At 41.0% G+C, this 18,460-nt stretch overlaps 1 protein-coding gene across 1 annotated transcript in view; it reads right to left on the reverse strand.

Moving 5' to 3' along the window:
• The window catches only part of SAMD12 (sterile alpha motif domain containing 12), a 1,150,632-nt gene that overhangs the window by 766,107 nt on the left and 366,065 nt on the right, over positions 1-18,460 (reverse strand). Inside the window, exon 3 of the mRNA XM_069220652.1 lies at positions 2,985-3,114. Coding sequence (XP_069076753.1) covers positions 2,985-3,114 — 130 coding nt within the window. The remainder of the gene's footprint in view (positions 1-2,984; positions 3,115-18,460) is intronic.

Here is an 18,460-nt window from a genome sequence, read left to right on the forward strand (position 1 = left end):
TGTAAATCAAATGCTACTAGTGGGCCTGCAGCACTGGTTGTGCCACCCACATAAGTAGGTCTGTAATCATGTCTCAGACCTGCTATTGCAGTGTCTGTGTGTGCAGTTTTAACTGTAAATTCGACTTGGCAAGTGTACCCACCTGCCAGGCCTAAACCTTCCATTTTCTTACATGTCAGACTCCCCTAAGGTAGGCCGTAGGTAGCCCCAAGGGCAGGGTGCAGTGTATGGTTAAGGTAGGACATATAGTAATGTGTTTTATATGTCCTGACAGTGAAATGTTGCTAAATTCGTTTTTCACTGTTGCAAAGCCTGTCCCTCTCATAGGTTAACATGGGGGCTACCTTTAAATCTGCTTAAAGTGTAGATTCCCTTTGGGAGCGGATGGACATGTGGAGTTTGGGGTCTCTGAGCTCACAATTTAAAAATACATCTTTTAGTAAAGTTGATTTTAAAATTGTGTGTTTGAAAATGCCACTTTTAGAAAGTGAGCATTTTCTTGCCTATACCATTTCTGTGACACTGCCTGTTTGTGGATTTCCTGTCTGGGTCAGTTTGACAGTTGGGCTGGTTGCACCTCACACTAGACAGTGACAAAAAAGGGAGCTGGGGTGTAGCCTGCATATCATGATGAGCCATCTGTGCTAGGAAGGAGGGGAGGAGTGGTCACTCGCATCTGAAAGGGCTGTGCCTGCCCTCACACAATGCAGTCTCCAACCTCCTGGTGAGTGTCTGGGGCCTAGCCTGGGCAAGGCAGGATTTCACATTCAAAAGACACTTTACTTTGAAGTAGGCCTTTTTCGTGGAAAAACAACGCAAGACCTGCCTGGACCCGAGAGCGCTGACCGGATCGACGCATCGCTCTCCTGCGGAGAGAAGAAACGACGCACCCGACCCGGCAAAAGGAGAAACGACACAAGGTCCCGCTCGTGAGTGGAATCAAGGCTTCGCAAGCCTTTTTGACGCGCGCTCGCCCGTGCGGGGTTATTTTTGACGCACCCAAGGTACTTTTTCACGCTAACAGCGTTAGTGTGTGTTTCAAACTACTTAAAGACTTTTTGCATTTTTATTGATAACTTGACTTGTGTATTGTGAATTTTTGTCATTTTGGTCTTGTTTTGTTTAGGTAAATATTTCCTATTTTTCTAAACTGGTGGTGTGTCATTTTGCAGTGTTTTCATTAAGTTACTGTGTGTGTTGGTACAAATACTTTATATCTAGCACTCTGAAGTTAAGCCTACTGCTCTGCCAAGCTACCAAGGGAGTAAGCAGGGGTTAGCTGAGAGTGATTCTCTTTTACCCTGACTAGAGTGAGGGTCCTTGCTTGAACAGGGGGGTAACCTGACTGTCAACCAAAGACCCTATTTCTAACACCTGTTCTATTGGAAATGTCAGTTGACTTTCCACTTCTATTGCCAAGGTTTCCAGAACTCATGCAGGGTCCAGCAGGCGAACGTCATGATTTACTACTGTCAGATCAACTGACTTTGTTGGCTTGGAAAATTTGAAGAGAGTATAGGAGGTGCGAGGCCTATCACAACAGGCTTCAGAACCTAATGATTCCTGGGCTCAGTAACAAGGAAAATGTATACTTTAGTATAGCAGAAATGGGTTTGTTGGTGCATGGAGAGGGACTTTGATACAGTTTCAGTGTCTTCAGTACAAGAGATATGAGGACGGATTATCATATAGGACAGCGAATGTATATAGATCAGCAATTGCTGCAGGTCATGAATTAGTCAATGGTCTTTCAATGGGTCAGGATGTTATGGTGAGAAGGTTGATGAGAAGTATTCAAATTGCTAGGTATAATTCTGTTAGGGATGTGTCAAATGTTCTGGATTTGCAGGGCAGCTGGGAATCAAATGAGTTGCTAACTTTAAAGCATTTATCTATGAAATTAACTGCATTGCTGTGTTTGATTTCATTTAGGAGGGTATCTGATGTAAGAACACTTGATATTACAAGCAGGATTTATTTCCCTGAAGGGTGTCTGTTTCTATTGGTCAAAAGAAATCTGTTTCTATTTTCTACCCTATTTTCAATGAAAAAGTTAATCTTTGTGAGGTTATATGTGTGAAGGAGTTTGAGAAGAGAACAGTCAGACCTCTAGGTGTAAATCAGTTACTTATTCTTTTAGGCCGTGTCTTCACCTACGCTTGCTAGATGGGTGAGAAATGTGGTGCGTAAAGCAGGTGTGGATATAAGTATGTTTGGAACACATCCTGTGAGAGGTGCAGCTGCATCAAGAGTTTATAAAGGGACGTTTGTTGCAGGATGTCTTGAAATGTGCAGATTGCTCAAACAATGTAATTTATTAAAGATTTTATTTTAATCCAATTGAGAATATGGCAAGTTGTTTGTTAGAGAAGCTTTAAACTTGCATAATGTTAGCCTCTGGGTCTTGCCATAAAATGTAGATTTTCCACAGCCTGGTGGGCAGGAAATCTGGATTTTATGCAAGACACGGAGGCTAATATTATCCCATCCCTGGATCAATTTCTTCTCTGTTTAATATGTAGCTCGTGGTCAAGCATAAAGGACAGAGGAGTTTGCTAAGAAGATGTGAAGCCTCAGTCTTCCAGACAATACACATGGATTTCTTTGGAAGTTGAATATATCCCAGTTTACAGACTTCTTTAGAGCTGATTGTTAATGTCAGTTGCAGTCGTGAAAAAAGAAGGATGAGGATTGAAGGTTCTGTGTTTTTATTGAGTTGGGATTCTGATGTTCTAATTTCTTTAAAGGAGCTGCTGTGAGTAGTGGCAATAATGGAGACTGCATAATATTAGTCTCAGTGTCTTTAATAAAATCCAGATTGACTTCCTACCAGGCTGTGGAAAATCTAGATTTTCTATCCAAAAACTTCCTTTGCAACTAGAGAAAATTATCTAGTGTGTTGGATTTTAAATGCAATAATTAAATCTTATAAATGTTCTGTACAAAACTGTTTACATTCTAGAAAAAAATCAGATGTATCATACCAGTTATGTCATGCTGCTTGAAAGATTCACTGTAGATTTGATACTGGTTTGGACAATGTTTTTTCAGCCACTTGCAGACATCCTGCTGTGTCCACAGAGCCACCGGTTTTGTAAGTTTCACGACGTTTGGCTAGACAACAAAAGGGTAAAAACTGATTTAGTATACATATTTCAGTAGTTCAATACATGCATAATGGTTTAATATTTTTATTGCTGGTTAGGAAATGAGCACATTTGCACTCCATCCTAATTTCTATTTTTATGAGTATCTCACTCCACAAACCAACTCTCTTCCCTTTGACAAGTAATTATAGTTGTTTTCTTCCCGCCTTCACCATGAGCGTCAAATGACTCTTCTTCGCCCTTAATTCTTTTATCCACATATTATGATTTATTTAGTGACCCCAGTATCCACTTGTTTGTTTCTATTGTAATTATTTATTTAACTTTGGCAATAGCTGCTTGTATATGGGGTGATGTGCTCATCATTACTGTTCCCTCCCACTGTATATCAGGAATTCATCACCCTGCTGCATCTCTAAAGGAGCATCCATGTTTTTACAATGAGGTAGGTTTTACCTTAAAAATCAAGAACTCAACTGGGGAAATTAACATGACAATTGTCCAAGTGACCTCTACCCATATGATCTATTGAAAAAGCATGTGTTATCGTTGTCTACACTGAGTGGTGAGATCATCTATCCCCTAAGGGAAAAAAAAACACCAGAGTGCCTTGAAAATCAACAAGAGGCATCCTAAATAAATCAACCTTGGATGTCTCTGACTAGGCCAGCTAAGATCTTGAAAAAGCTGGTAGTAGCCGACCTCTCCCACCATATTGAAATTACTTTTCTTCAGTGATGTATAGACCATTGCTGAATTACAGAGAGCAAGTGCTAAACTTAATTGACAAGGTACAAATTGCTCTTCTCTCCCTATTTGATCTATTTGCCTGTTTTGATACCATCGATTATAACATTCCAATTGGCTGTTAGTCAAAATGGCATGTCACTGAAAATCCATTTGCATAGTTGAACAACTTCCTTATGATCTGATCCACAGAGATATAGCCCCTTACCTAAACCCGAAAAGATTAAACTATGTTTAAATATTATCACCTTATGCAGAAAAATGAAGTTTGATTACAAAGTTTCAATTAAATTTACTTTCAATTATTGAAAAAAATCAAGTACTTGTGTGAGATAAATCTAGATTAACATTGTCTACCACCTGCTCATGTGGCCAAGAGCTGCAAGAAATTACTGCATAGATTGTTTTTTTCACTTGATATTAGACAATTAGAAAACATAATTGAATTGATTCTTAAGGAGAATGTCACTGATACAATAGAACTTATCTTTTTATTAACAATATATGCAGATATTAACATGTGCAGACTAGCTAATTATTGTAATGAGAGCACTAAGGTTATTATCAATGAATATTAACCTAATCTAGAGAGCACTATGTAAAATAAATAAGTTTAAAGCATACCTCAATTCATCCAGGTGCAAATGTTTGAAAATTATATGTGGAAGTTGGAGGTAGGGCTACTGGGCCGAAGAAACTATAGAACTGTATGTCCAAATAGTTTTACTGAGTGTGATAGAGGTTTATATATTCCACTGATGAATGTATTGCATATTTGTATTAAACGGAGATTGTGTTAACATTACGATTATAACTATTGCATAGATGCACTTGAATCTTGAATGTTTATTGTTGCATTATATTATGCTTTTGAACCAAAACAAGCATGAAATGAATAACATTCACAAAATTGAAGTTTTGTGAATAACTAGTAACAGCTTCTCTGGTAAGCTCTGGGGTGTCACATGATTATAGCAGGTCTGGTTCTTTTTAAAATCTAGTCACCGCCAGTGCTAGAGTTGGTGTATGACTAATTTGCTGTGAACTTAGATGACCTAAACAGACAACTGGATATGATTTACATTTAGACAAGATAACATTGGTTGACATTTAACACCAATAAGAGCAAACTGATGCTGGTGTGCTCATGCCATTTAGCCAATAAACTTGAGGCAACGTGAATACCTTCTCTGTTGCAGGTACAGAGCTTCATAAAGCCAAAAAGAAAAGGTAAAAATTATGGTGTTTCTATTTGATTCTTCTCTTTTCTCCTAGGCCCACATAAATACTGTCATTTAAAAGCAAAGTTTTTAAATCTATTTGCTGGATAAACTGTGCCTCTACCTTGACATACCATTAAGAAGGACCTACGATAAGGAGACACACCAGGCTCAAATCCAGCATCACTCTTGATAGCAGTCAGGGATAAGTCACTGTTGGTTCCAAATTAAGTAATGACATCTATCTTTGGCTTAGGGCAGGCATCTGAAGTCACACAATTTAAAAAGCATCTTAATACCCATAGTTTTCCAGATCGTACGATAGCCTGGACTGAAGACCCAGAGGTCTTTTGGGCACAAGCTAAATGCCCCTTCATCTTAGGCCCTGAACTTAGGTATACATTGCTTGGAAATTGCTAAGCATTCTTTGACTTTTACAGTAAGTTTTAACACATTGTCTTCAAGTGCTTTTATTGTAATTGTTTGTTTGACTAGACATAGTGCCACTGAGCCAAACTCAACACATAGGTTAATTTTAATAATATCTTTGTCACACAATGTCTCACACACACAAGCTAGTTTATAAATGGAGTAGGACTACAATAGTCCACATTTCTAATATTGAATTATAAAAAAAAAAAGTAAGTCAGAGTGAACCCTCATAACCTGGATGTTTCAATGGAACTGACTTTGATACAATGATCAGAATAATCCAATATAAAAAGAAGACAACAATGTAGGTAAGACTAAAGCAAGCAATAATTCAAATATATGAACTGTTACTTTACAGGGCTTAAGCATCACAAATAAAGTGCAGTTATGGTTTGCATCACATGCAAAACAGTAGCGTGGAACAGGATCAAATATGAAACAGTTTTGTTATGTATCAAATGTTATGTATGCCCCAAAAACGTTTCTGACCAGCACTACCATTAAGGTAAATTGATTTGTTGGATAGTATTGACCTAACACACCTATTGCCACCCACCTTGACATTTATTGTTACTTTTCCTCCCAAACCCTGAAAGCATAACCATCCTACAATTAAGTCTAAACACCCCATTTGGACTAAAGCATGGTAACCTTTGAAGAAATTCTCCATATACTATTGAATCGCTCAGCATTAACAAATGCTTAAAGCTTCAATTCCAATAGGTTTGGCCATTGGTAAAGAAAAGCTTTAGACAAAATAACTCCGCAAAACAGATATTCATCAACATGCAAACTGCTAATTTTTACATACCAAAGCTTTCATTTCAAAGTATTTTTGATTTATGTACACATATTAACTAAATTTCAATTGAAGCCCCTTTTAAATCACAACTTGTAACCTCTAAGGTTGTATGTGGACATGTACATTCATATATGTGAAATAGCTTAGTAAAATGTAAAAGGTAAAGCACTCATATTACTGCCTGCCCAAAACAAATTACAATAGGTCAAGATAGTTTACCAATTCTGTGGCATGTCAAAACAGACCAATGGGTCATACCAACTCTTTCTAAGACTTGATGACTGCAGTTTTATTTTTTACATAAAACAAAGTAATTGATAAGTATTTAAACTGGAATTAAGATTTGATCATTACTTGTGTAGTCACTATTCAAAGATAATTTCCAAGTAAATCTACTTTTTTTAAATTGCTAATTACGTAGACATATATGTTGAGCTAATCAACCCTGAGGGGGAATGGCTAGTGTTATGCCTAAGCTCAGATGTAAGCTTTCTTAACAAATGGCATTTAGAGAGGCTATATCTACTACCATTACCTTAGTGGCAGCGATGTCTTAGACACAGGTTTACTGGCACCTATGATACACTTAGCAGTGCAAAGGTGCCATTTAATTGCTGTAATGATAGATATAATTGTCCAGTGTTAAGATTTGTAAACATTTACGCACACAATTTTAAACTACAGAAACCCCACATTTACAGTAGATTTTCTGCAGTCGTAAGCGGGTATTCCCAGCCCAGGGGAAGCAGAGTGGACATTTCAAATGAAGTGAGCATGCAAAAGTGGAAACTTTGTGAGTATTCACCTATATTCCCAAAGACGTTCTCACCCATTTGGAATACATATATTGCTCCAGTAAATGAGCAATTGTACTGCCAAAACATCTGCATATTTGTTTCAAGATGTAGAGATAGGAATTTTTCTATCTACATGAAAATATGTTTTCCAGATAGCAAAGAGGATGAAGAGAAATGAGGATGCTTCTGCATCTTTACTTAGACCTTAAACTGGCTGTTCATCTGTCAGTTGAATACATTACATTTTAGGATTACAAAATGTGCACAGAACTCGACAATACCAGTAGACTCTAGGCTGTACACAAGGGGATATTAGTGAATCTAAAAACAGTATTAACTTTATGAAACTTTAAATTTTCAACCCTTAAGTTGTAAATGTACCTCTTACATTGTGAACTGGCACCTTACGTTTCAGAAACACTGAATTGTGTAATTTGATTGGAATTTAATAGTTTTATATTCATTGGGTTATTGTCAAACAGACTGAATAACCCATCTGCGTTAATGGCTTCACTATAGAAAGAACTTGGAAACTAAGGGCCAGATGTAGGTAGGTTTCATATTGCGACTTGCAATTTGCGAGTCATAGCGACTCGCAAATTGCAACTCGCTATATGAAAAGCAGTAAGGTGTCTCAGACACCTTCTGCGACTCACTATGGGGTCGCAAAGATCCACCTCATGAATATTTATGAGGTGGGTCGCAGTTTGCGACCCCATAGCGAGTCTAGGCACTCACAGGGATGGTGGCCTGCTGGAGACAGCAGACCACCATGTCCGTGACTGCTTTTTTTAATAAAGCTGTTTTTTTTTTTTTTGCAGCCCGTTTTCCTTAAATACCGAAACCATTTAGTATTTTTGTGGGCATTCACATGGGTCACATGGGGACCCCTTCCCTTTTGCGAATGAGTTACCATCCACTTCAAGTAGATGGTAACTGCGAGTTGGTTTGCGACCGCTGACGCGGTCTCAAAGCAACTCTGCATCCTGATGCGGTCGCAAATAGGAAGGGAACATCCCTTCCTAAATGCGAGTCGGAATCACATTTTGCGAGTCGGTACCGACTCGCAAAATGTGATTCTGCATCGCGTAAGGTTTTTGCGCCTCAAGAACAGCATTTTTCGCCGTTTGCGAGGCGCAAAAGGCTTACTACATCTGGCCCAAAGTTCCTTATTACCATAGGTCTTGTGTCTTGTAATAGAACACTGGCTTTGGACACTAAATGCTAAATGTATGTATAAAATTGGATGTCTATTGCATACAATCTCTAGGAAATCAAATACATTGATTCACACACACACAATATGCACTGTACACTTTTTAAATTATATAATTTTATCATTGTTGATTTTCTGCAGCAGTGTAACTGTAATTTAAATTAGATTAAAAAAAATTCAGTGTTCCTTTGACATTCATGTAATTATATTTAGGAGTTGTCTTACATTAGACAACTTATAATAAGAATTACTTGCTTACTTTGCTAACTGGCTTCAATGATCATTTTGGAATCTAACACAGGATAAAGGCAAAGATAATGATCTGATTCATCAAGTAAAACAGCTGCAGGTCCACGCATCATAGGTTTCCTCCCATGACTCATATGGGCATCTGTTTTTTCCCTGATCTGCAACCATCTCCAGTAGTATGCATTGCAATCTTTGTAAGGGCTTATTCCTTCTTGAGTCCACTTACACAAGTCAATTGTGTAAGGGAGCACAATCTGTGGGTGTAAGCTTTGTAGAACAATGCTGCCCTATAAAATATTTTCCTAGACAGATACAATACTGCTGTCTAAAACACTTTCCCGCACCTGAAATGCACTCAAGTCAATTGTTTGTAACATTAAATTAAAGCACATGCACATCTCAGGTAAAGCCAAGCAAATTCTTTGCGTATTCACAGAAAGTGCAGACTTAGGGGGTGTTTCAAGAATTTTCCATGCCATCATTGACATTCACTTATCCATCACTTTTTCAACCCTTTATCTAAATACATGGATTAGTAAAATTTGTCATCAATGTCAGTTTTACTGAGTCGTATGTGTAATTTGCAGCTGAAAACATCTGCAAATGAAGGTTCTGTGAATTATTTGTGATCTCACCCTCAAAGTGCGACATGGGTGGAAGAAGGGTAAGGAAGGTTCAGCAGGAGAAAGATGAGTGAAAGAAAGCATATTTTAATAGCACTGAGGGAATTCTGTTTTGCTTAATTGCTTTCATCAGTCTTTAATTATGGTGAGAAATCCACCTGATAATCAATGACAATTCATCTGCAAATACGTAAAGAACAAACACAAATAACACTTTTTTAAATGTATTTTAATAGGGAGAACTCCAAGGTAGTATTTGGTAAAGCTGCAAATTCCTAGACTTCATAAAAAGCCAACCTTTAGTTTTAGATGTACATCAGACACACGGTGAGCATCCATTGAGTGATACAATTCATCCATCAAGAGAACTACAGAAACTTCAACAAGCACTTACTCTGTCTCCCCTTGACGGAAACAATTCTCTCATGAATGGCATTCAACAGACTGATCTGATGCGTTTAAAGAGTGTACTGTACACTGAGGCGCAACAGTTGAAGAACTCCAGGGGTCTGGTAAAAATACATTTAAAGTCACAGATCTTAACTGGTTACCTTAGCCTGCCTGTATTGCATTGGAGGCCTACTGCAGCACCCAAAAGCAGTCATCAGTGGCAATCAACCATACATAGATTAAATTGTCCGCAGAGCTGCACCCGACCTGCAGCAGTCTCATTACCAGACAAGAGTTCGGGATGTGCAGAAAGAAGGCTTCTCCTGCTTAGAATATAAGATGTGGAATTCCATGACAACAGATACAGCTAAGTGCTCTCTCCCTCTTCCTAGACAGAAAACAACGTAAGATCCTACTTTTCAAGTAAAATCTCACCAATAGGTAATCCAAAGGTCGAAGAAGCAAATTGGTTGCACCCCTGCCTGCCTCCCATGTGCTCCTCTGGTATATATATATCTCCAATAGTTGCCCTGCATCCTTTTGATAGCAGTCAAATGTCCCCGTTACTCCTCATTTAGTCATGGTTAATGCACATTTAACAATCCCGATTCTGTATGTAACGCAAATTTGAAATTCGGAGAAACTCGTGTAGAGAGACTAGTTAACTGTTCACAGGTCCCCAGCTAACTACACAGGATGGGTAACTGACGAACCCATAGGGCTTAGAACACAAATGCGGATTGCAACGGCTAACTTTGAGGAATATATTAATTCAATTACCCCTAAACTATCTGCGCATTTATTCACATTTAAAAGAATGTTTTTCTTTATTTAAAAGCACAAGATATGATGCTCGTTGCCAGCCCTTAGACCCACCCATGCATATGGTTTCACAGAAATAATCCAGATTTTCATTTCATGTGTGTACATGCTCCTCTTGAAGATTTCTTTCTTTCTCAACAAGCCTTTCAGCAGATGGTTAAGTGGATGTGTTAATTTGTCATTTAACCTTGTTTGTCTTTATCTGCCAAGGCAAAAACATTTACATTTTTATTGTGGTAGCAGTTAACAGCACAATTTAGGCAATTGAACCAGCTAAATGAAACGCAAACCAAACTGCAAATCAAAGTCCACACATCATTCATTTGTTGGTTTTCTAAGCCTGGGTTTGAATAAAAGTGCAGAATATTATGTAGCGGATTTTCATAATTGTAGAGATAACTGTATTGGAATGTTTTATGGAATTCGAGCCACTGCATATTCAAATTAAACTGAGTTTATTAGCCTTGAATGTTCTCATTTCTAACACAGTATTAGCCGGTATTATCATTCACTTATTGAGTATTCTTAACTACTTGTACACCGAAATGTTTTTGCTATTTTTTTGCATTTGTGTAGCACACTGTGTCAGTAGTTTAACATTCCAACATTTTGTTCATTTTCAAGATTGTAACTGCACTGAAAATTGAAGATTCTGTACTAGGATGCTAATCCCTACCCAGAATAATTTTTATCTGCTTGAGTAAAATACAGTGCATCAGTAACAATTACTTTCCCTTGATTTTGGCTAACCTTCAGAATAACAAAATTAATGCATGTTCGATGACTCCGATTACAAGTTGGCCATCAAATCCTTACACGTGCGGTAACCCCCTTAACTGCATATATAAAACTACATTCCCTAGATACTATTCGGCAGGACTAAAGTAGCCAAATGTATCAGAGTGACCACATTTATTAAGGAAAAATGTAGGGTAAATAGTGCAACTTGTGAATTTTAGTGTGGCTAGTACGCAAATACATAGGTTACTTCTCATTGCTGGGGAAAGCCTTGTAAGTAGTGGTATTTATCTCACTAGATGAAATCCGACTCAACGGAATCAAATTTTAGCAGGTGTGATAACTATCTCACCATTTCCTGGCCTACTCCTAAAGATGTCCTAGGAAAGTTATTTTCACTTCATTGATGGGGCTATAAAAGATTAGTGTAAACGTTTATTTGTTAAATGAACTAAAAAAATGTAGTTCATAAACAGAGATTTCCTGGAAATGGTGTATAATTTTGTGGTGTTGAGTGTATAGTGACATTCCATTAAGGCTTCCCACTCCTCACTTGCTTCGGTGCACTAATCCTTCTGTTGCTTCCACACTGGTGTTGCTGCAGCTACAACCATCTGCTGAAGAACTGTTCCTGTTGCGCAAAATTGCGGCTTCCCGCATAGAGGATGAGGCCTGCAGTCAAGTCTGGATTAAAGAATTTATGCTTATAGTCTAGAACAAGGTCAAAATCTACTGCATGGTCTTCAATTACAATAAAATATTGTTGGAGGACAAGCATTCCAGCTTCGTCTGCAAAACCCATAGCAGCGTACACAATAATATATCATTATACTCAGCTGCCGAGGGCTATACTAGTTGTTAAATGCCCTGAACCAGAGCTATAGGCTTCAGCTGTAGGCGAGGGCCTATAATGAGGGGACAGGGCCTTTAATAACCAGTATAGTTCCAAATCTATCCCATGATCTTCAAATGCAATGAAGTATTGTTGGAGGTCGAGCATTCCAGCTTCACCTGCAAAAACCCATAGCAATGTAAACAATAATACATCACTATAACCAGCCACCAAGGGCCATACACTAGTTGCTAAATGCCCTAAACCAGAGATATAAGCTCAAGTCGCAGACAGGGGCCTATAACAAGGGACAGGACCTTTAATAAACAGTGTAGTTCAGGGCAAACGCTCTCGAAAGCTATTAGAACATTCCATCCAACTAGGTAGAATGTTTTCAAATTAAAAGGGAGAAAGAGACAAACACTAGAATATTGGCGCGTACTGCCTATACCAGCCATTACTGGCCCTCAGCCACTTTACTGTCTTTAAATGAGCTCCCAGCATTCCAATATTCTAATATTTCAAAGTATGTGGATGAATTTTCATCATATTGTAATTGTAGATGTATTTCTATAACTCTTACTACCCCTGACAAGGCATTGAAGGGCTTTTCAGCGAGTAGAACGCTACTCTGGAACCCGTGGTGGATCAGTATAGGGAAATATGAGATGTCAATTTGAGCTGTGGACATTCAAGTCTGTTCGTTGGATTGAATAGGATAATGGGGGGGATAGAAGAGGGAAGAGTAAAAAAAATAAATATTTGGGAGATCCTGGTAGTAAAATGAGGTTTGGGATGATATATTGAAACAGGTAATGGATTTGAAAGCAGTGAATTAGAGAGAGTTGCAGTTTTTTTTTTTTGTTTCTTCTCTACAGTGGGCGTAACGTAATACATGTATAGAAACATAAGTACATAAGAAGGTATGCATGTATAAGGAAAATAATAAAGAAATATAAATTTGTATATATAAAGTCCCATATTTACATGTATGGATAAATACTTAGAAAATTCTGACTTTCAAGTGTTGCTGTATATAAAGCTAATGTATTTATTTATTATTATGTTTTATTTTTCTTAATTTTATGTTTATTTATATTAACTTTAATTTTAAATTTTCCCAGTATTTCAGTAGTGAAGCACTTATAGGTCCAATTGTTATGATCACATGTACACATTATGACAGATAAAATAAAACACAGACCCATAAGCATATAATCAAATAATCTACATGTAAACTATGCGGTGACCTATGATTATTAAGCAGAAATTAATATACATATTTCACCCATAAGTAATATATACATATGCTAAGCAGACTTAAAAGAATATCTATATATTTTGAAACCATAAGTAATATTTATATTTGTACATATCTAGATGCACACATAATCAAATTAAACATGTTGACATCCAAGAGTATCTGCTGTACGTTTGTGTTTTGAGTATGCTGATCATGTAGGAAAGAACCAAAAGCTCTTGGGTAGTCTTCTGATGATATCAGTTATCCTTGGATATTATGTTTAAGGGTAATGAATTTGGTAGTTTGGTTGCTTGAACAGAGAAAGATGTACTCCCCATGTTTTTTTCTTGTTTGTTGTGGTTTTGAGGCAAGATGCCAATCTGGAGAGAGGAGGTTCCTTTGTTGTATGTATTTGGTCATTTTATTCCTGATGAAAAATTGAACTGTTCCATGGATTGCTTTGTGAGTGATAAATACTACGAAGGCACCATTCATATGGTGAACATCACTAAACAGAAGACAACAATTTGGCAATACCAAAAGACCTAATTCAGCCCTTTTTGTTATGTTAAGTTGGTAGTAGTTTTATAGCAAGGGTTATTGCAGGGTATCCTGGTGCTCCCGGAAAAAATAGGTACGAAATAAGTAGACAGACACTAATGCACAAAAAATAGATGTCATTCATTATTCATCATTTGATAACAACCAGGTCTTAAGTACTCTCCTGGAGAAGTAATAATCAACAATCCTGTGAAGGAATAAAGGCAGAGAATTCAATTTTTTAGTGTCCATTGGAAGGAACGCCTGCCTACACTTGATACTTGACACAGACTGTGTGGAAGATCTGAGTTCTCGTATGGGTCAGTGATTAGAAATGTTTCTGCATAAGAAGATTTGCCTAGATTTTTGCATTATCAGGTGACCAAGGAACAATATTTAAAAAAGAATAAATTTTTGAATGGATAACCAATGAAGGAGATTAAGTGGAATAACGAAACTTAAGCCCCCCCCTGCATAGTACATGGAGGCCCCCCCCCCAACTTAGTCAGAAAATCTCAGGCCAATTTGGCCGGGAGGGTTTTTAGTAGTGTGCAGGCAAGTTTATTTCCATTTCATTTTACCAGCATTTGGCTTTTGGCCTTGCCGGAGAAGCTTCTTAGCTTCGGGACATTTGTTGCTCCAGCGTCATGGCAACAGGCCACGACGCTGAAGCTTTGAGGGCCGCGCTTCGCGTTATCGGCGAAGCCGGCCGAGCCAACCTCTTCAGGCCTGGTGTACTCGACCAGGCCTGGGTCGGCATGGTGAGGCCGACACGCAGTGCGTCGGGCCGGGTAGCGGAAGTGATAGCTGCGTGTACTTCGCCTGAAAAGCCCAAAAAAGCAGCGTGGGTGGGCTCGAGGTGTGTCCACCCCTCCTCATAATATAGGCGAGGCTGGACCTGGGCAGGGGGAAGGGGAAGCAGTGGAGGACGTAGGGCCAGAGGAGCTAGTGGAGGAGGCCCCTGGGGACTGCCAGGAGCAGATACCTGCTGATGGGCCTGGAATGGCTGATGAGCAGGGAGAACAGGTTTTGCCTGGGCCCAGCATTGAGTTGGCCCCTTTAGATCTTTCTACCACCTAGCGGTGGTGCAGCAATAGCGAAGGGCCCTGGGCCCCCAATGAAAAAGAAGGATAAGAGTGCGAGTAAGTCAAGGGGTGGGCCTGTCAAGGCCAGGGAAGGAAGTGGGCAGGTCTAGAAGGCCGGGGGCAGTGATGGAGGGGTGACAGCCAGGATGGAGTTGAAGGGACAGGCAGGACAGGTTGGATTTGGTTGAGGCATGGGACCTGGAGGCCAAGATGCAGGAACAGCGCCGCATTGTTGCAGAGACAGAAGAGAGGTGGGCCCAGCTGTGTAGGGACAGGGATGGGGCAGGGGCATGAGGCAGGCAGCTAAAGAGAGCAGCTGAAGGTTCGGAAGAGATGGGACCCCCGCCTCCTGAATCTGGACCAGGTAGTTGGGTTTGGGTTCCGCAGGTAGAGGTTGGGAGGGGTCAGGAGGCTTGTGCGGCCGGAGGTTTGATCGGCACGGTGAGCTCCAGTGGCGCACACGGCCACGTTGGGCGCGGAAGGACAATGCCAGGGTATGAGACTGGCAGAAAGAAGGTGATGCCAACGGGGCGCAACACGCCTCAGCACGTTGGTCTGAAGCACTAGAGGGGTCTTCGGTGGCCTTCTCTAAACGGCTGTTTCGGGGTCAACGCAGAGATGGTGTGCGCCATGAGGGCCTGAAAGAAGACTCGTCAAATAATTTGCGGATGAGTGGTGGTGTTGACAGCAGGTGTGAGATGGACGAGGAGGATGTGGTGGAGCTTGATTATAAGGAGGATATGGATGAGTGGGAGGACGGGGAGATTCGTGAAGCAGAGGTGAGCAGTGGTGAAGGGAGGGGGCGAAGGAGCAGGAGCGGCGCAACCCCTTCTTCTATTTCTATTTAGCAGGATCACGTGTCTGTTAGCGGGCCACAGGAGGTGCGGCACGGTCTGGCACGTAGTCCCAGGTCAAAGAAAGTTGCACGGCCTTTAGGGGCACAAGGCAGAGGTAAAGGGCAATGGTAGTCGGTCTGGGGGGACAGTTCTGGTTTCAGTGGGACATGTACACGTAAGTCTATAGGGGTAGGTGATTTTTCAGTTCATGATGCAAATGCGGAAGGGGTCCTGCAGGGTGGGGACAGTGCAAAGGCTAAGGAGGCCACAATAACAGCCGGGAGTGAAGCTGGAAGCCAGGCCAATTGGGAGGTCACGGGGCCTGAGGACAAAGATGGGGGTGGGGACACAGGAAGCAGCTTCCATACATGGGTCTGGCCATGCCGTTGGGTTCGCATGTAGCGGAAAAAACAAAGGCCAGGATATGGAAGCATGAATCTGTGGAAGTTTTTAAGCTTCTACATAGGGACATACAGGCCAAAGAAGGATCCAAGGAAGAGGAGTGGGAGTTAGCGCATAGGCCGAGAGTTACAATCACAATGGATGACTGGACTTCAGCCTTTTTGATTTTTGCAAGCATATACTGTGAGAAGTTCCCAGACAGGACCATAGTGCTTTTCAAATACATGGATATTATAGGGAAAGCCCGGTTGCATTTCGGGGGTTTCGCTTGGATGAGGTATGAGAGTTCAGGCCTAGGGTGAGTGTCAATCGTGATAAACCTTGGGGAGATATAGACCCAGAATTGTGGATGCAGTGGATGGCGTTCGTGCAGTCCACGGTGTCTACACACACCACAAGCGGCCTGCCTGTGGTTTACAAGCCTTTTCAGGCCCGTCCCGGGCGTGGGTCAACGGACCCCGGTAACCACGAGAGGAGCCTGTTGGAACTTTAATAAAGGTTTCTGTTCCAGACAGCCCTGCAAATTTAAGCACGACTGCTCCAAGTGCGGGGGTCGACATCCGGTTACACAATGTTTTTCCCTGCGGAGCAATGGAGAGCGTCCAAGGGAAGAGGCATGCAGGGTGCTCCTGTGCCAAATTAGGCTGGAGGCTCTTCTGTCCTGGTTACAGATCTACCCAGATAACGCTGTGGGGGTTTTGGGAGGATTTTCGGGTTAGTTACCAGAATGCACGTCTGAGGTGGTGGGAAGGCAACTTGCGGACTGCCAAGTAAATGCCACAAGTGGTGCAGGACAAAGTGGATAAGGAGGTGTCTTTGGGCAGAATTGCAGGGCCTTTCTATGACTGGCCAAGTGCAGATTTGATTATATCTCCTTTAGGAGTAGTGCCAAAAAAGGTGCCTTGGGAATTTTGCTTGATTCATTTGTCATGGCCAATGGGTACCTTTGTTAACGATTTCATTGCACCTGAAGACACTAGAGTGGTTTACGCATCCGTAGACGATGCCATCAAGTTGGTCAGGGTGTGTGGCAAAGGTGCGGAATTGGCAAAATGCGACATCCAATCGGCTTTCAATACACCCAGAGGATTTTGGTTTGTTGGGTATGCAATTTGATGGGGCAATTTATGTTGACAGGGTCCTCCCTATGGGTTGCGAAATTTCCTGTGCACTTTTTGAAGCATTCAGTGCCTTTCTACAGTAGGTTTTTAATCAAAAAGAGTGGTCATTGTATGGTGACTCCCTATTTGGATGATTTTCTTTTTGTAGGTACAGCTAGTTCTGGGGCTTGTGGGAGGGCGCTGACTGCGTTTCAGGAATGATCTCAACAGGTGGGAGTGCCTTTGGCTCCCGAGAAGACAGAAGGACCACAGTCTGTGTTAATTTGTTTGGGAAAATAATTGATGCAAACGCCTTGGTTGCCAGACTGCCAGTGCCTAAGGTGGAGGAAATGCTGGACTTTTTGGGCACAGTGCAAGCACTGCTCAAGATTGATCTGCGCACAGCTCAGAAGCTGCTGTGCTACCTTAATTTCGTCAGGGGGTAGGACGTTCTGTAGGCGTTTGGGTTTAGCCATGTCGGGAGCGGTACTGCCACACCATAGGATATGTGTCTCAGTAGGTTTGAGAAAGGATGTCAGGGTGTGAGAAACTTTTTGGGCAGATTTTTATGGCATGTCCATGTTTTTCTGCAAAGACGATTTGGTTTGGCAAGTACAGATTTTTTCAGGTGCAGCAGGAGCCACAGGTTTTGGGCTTTTTTGGGGCGGAAGGTGGTGCGCGGAGGCATGGCCCAAGCAATGGCTGCAGCAAGGGAGGAGCATTGCTTTTCTGGAGTTTTTTCCACTCTTGGTGGCATCAGCAGTATGGGGGCATGATCTAGCTAACAGGACAGTGGTTTTTCAGGTTGACAACATGACAGTCGTTGATCTAGTTAACAGACAGATAGTGAGGGACCTCAGGGTTTTGAGCTTGTTGCACCAGTTCATGCTTCGATGCTTGTCATTAAATGTTATCTTCAAAGCTGCTCACATACCTGGGATATACAACGAGATTGCAGATTCCCTGTCTTGTTCACAGTGGCAACGTTTTCGCAGTTTGGCACAAGGAGCGGAGCAGAAGACGACTGCGGTCCTGGCAGGCATTTGGTAGTGGGGGGGCGTGATGATCAGTGGGCTGGTGGAGATATCCTTAGCGGAGTCAACTTGGCAGAGTTACCGACTGGCATGGTGGATTTTCAATCCTTCGAGTTGTTTTCGGGCAATTTTTGGTTGCAAAGAGCTAATGAACTAGAGTTACGCGCTTTGTACTTTTCATGATTGGAAAAGGTCTGTCGCCTGTGACCATTGGTGGTAAATTGGCAGGGGTCTCCTTTTCTGGG

Source organism: Pleurodeles waltl, chromosome 2_2 (genome assembly GCF_031143425.1).
Source record: "Pleurodeles waltl isolate 20211129_DDA chromosome 2_2, aPleWal1.hap1.20221129, whole genome shotgun sequence".
NCBI classification, from domain to species: Eukaryota; Metazoa; Chordata; class Amphibia; order Caudata; family Salamandridae; genus Pleurodeles; species Pleurodeles waltl.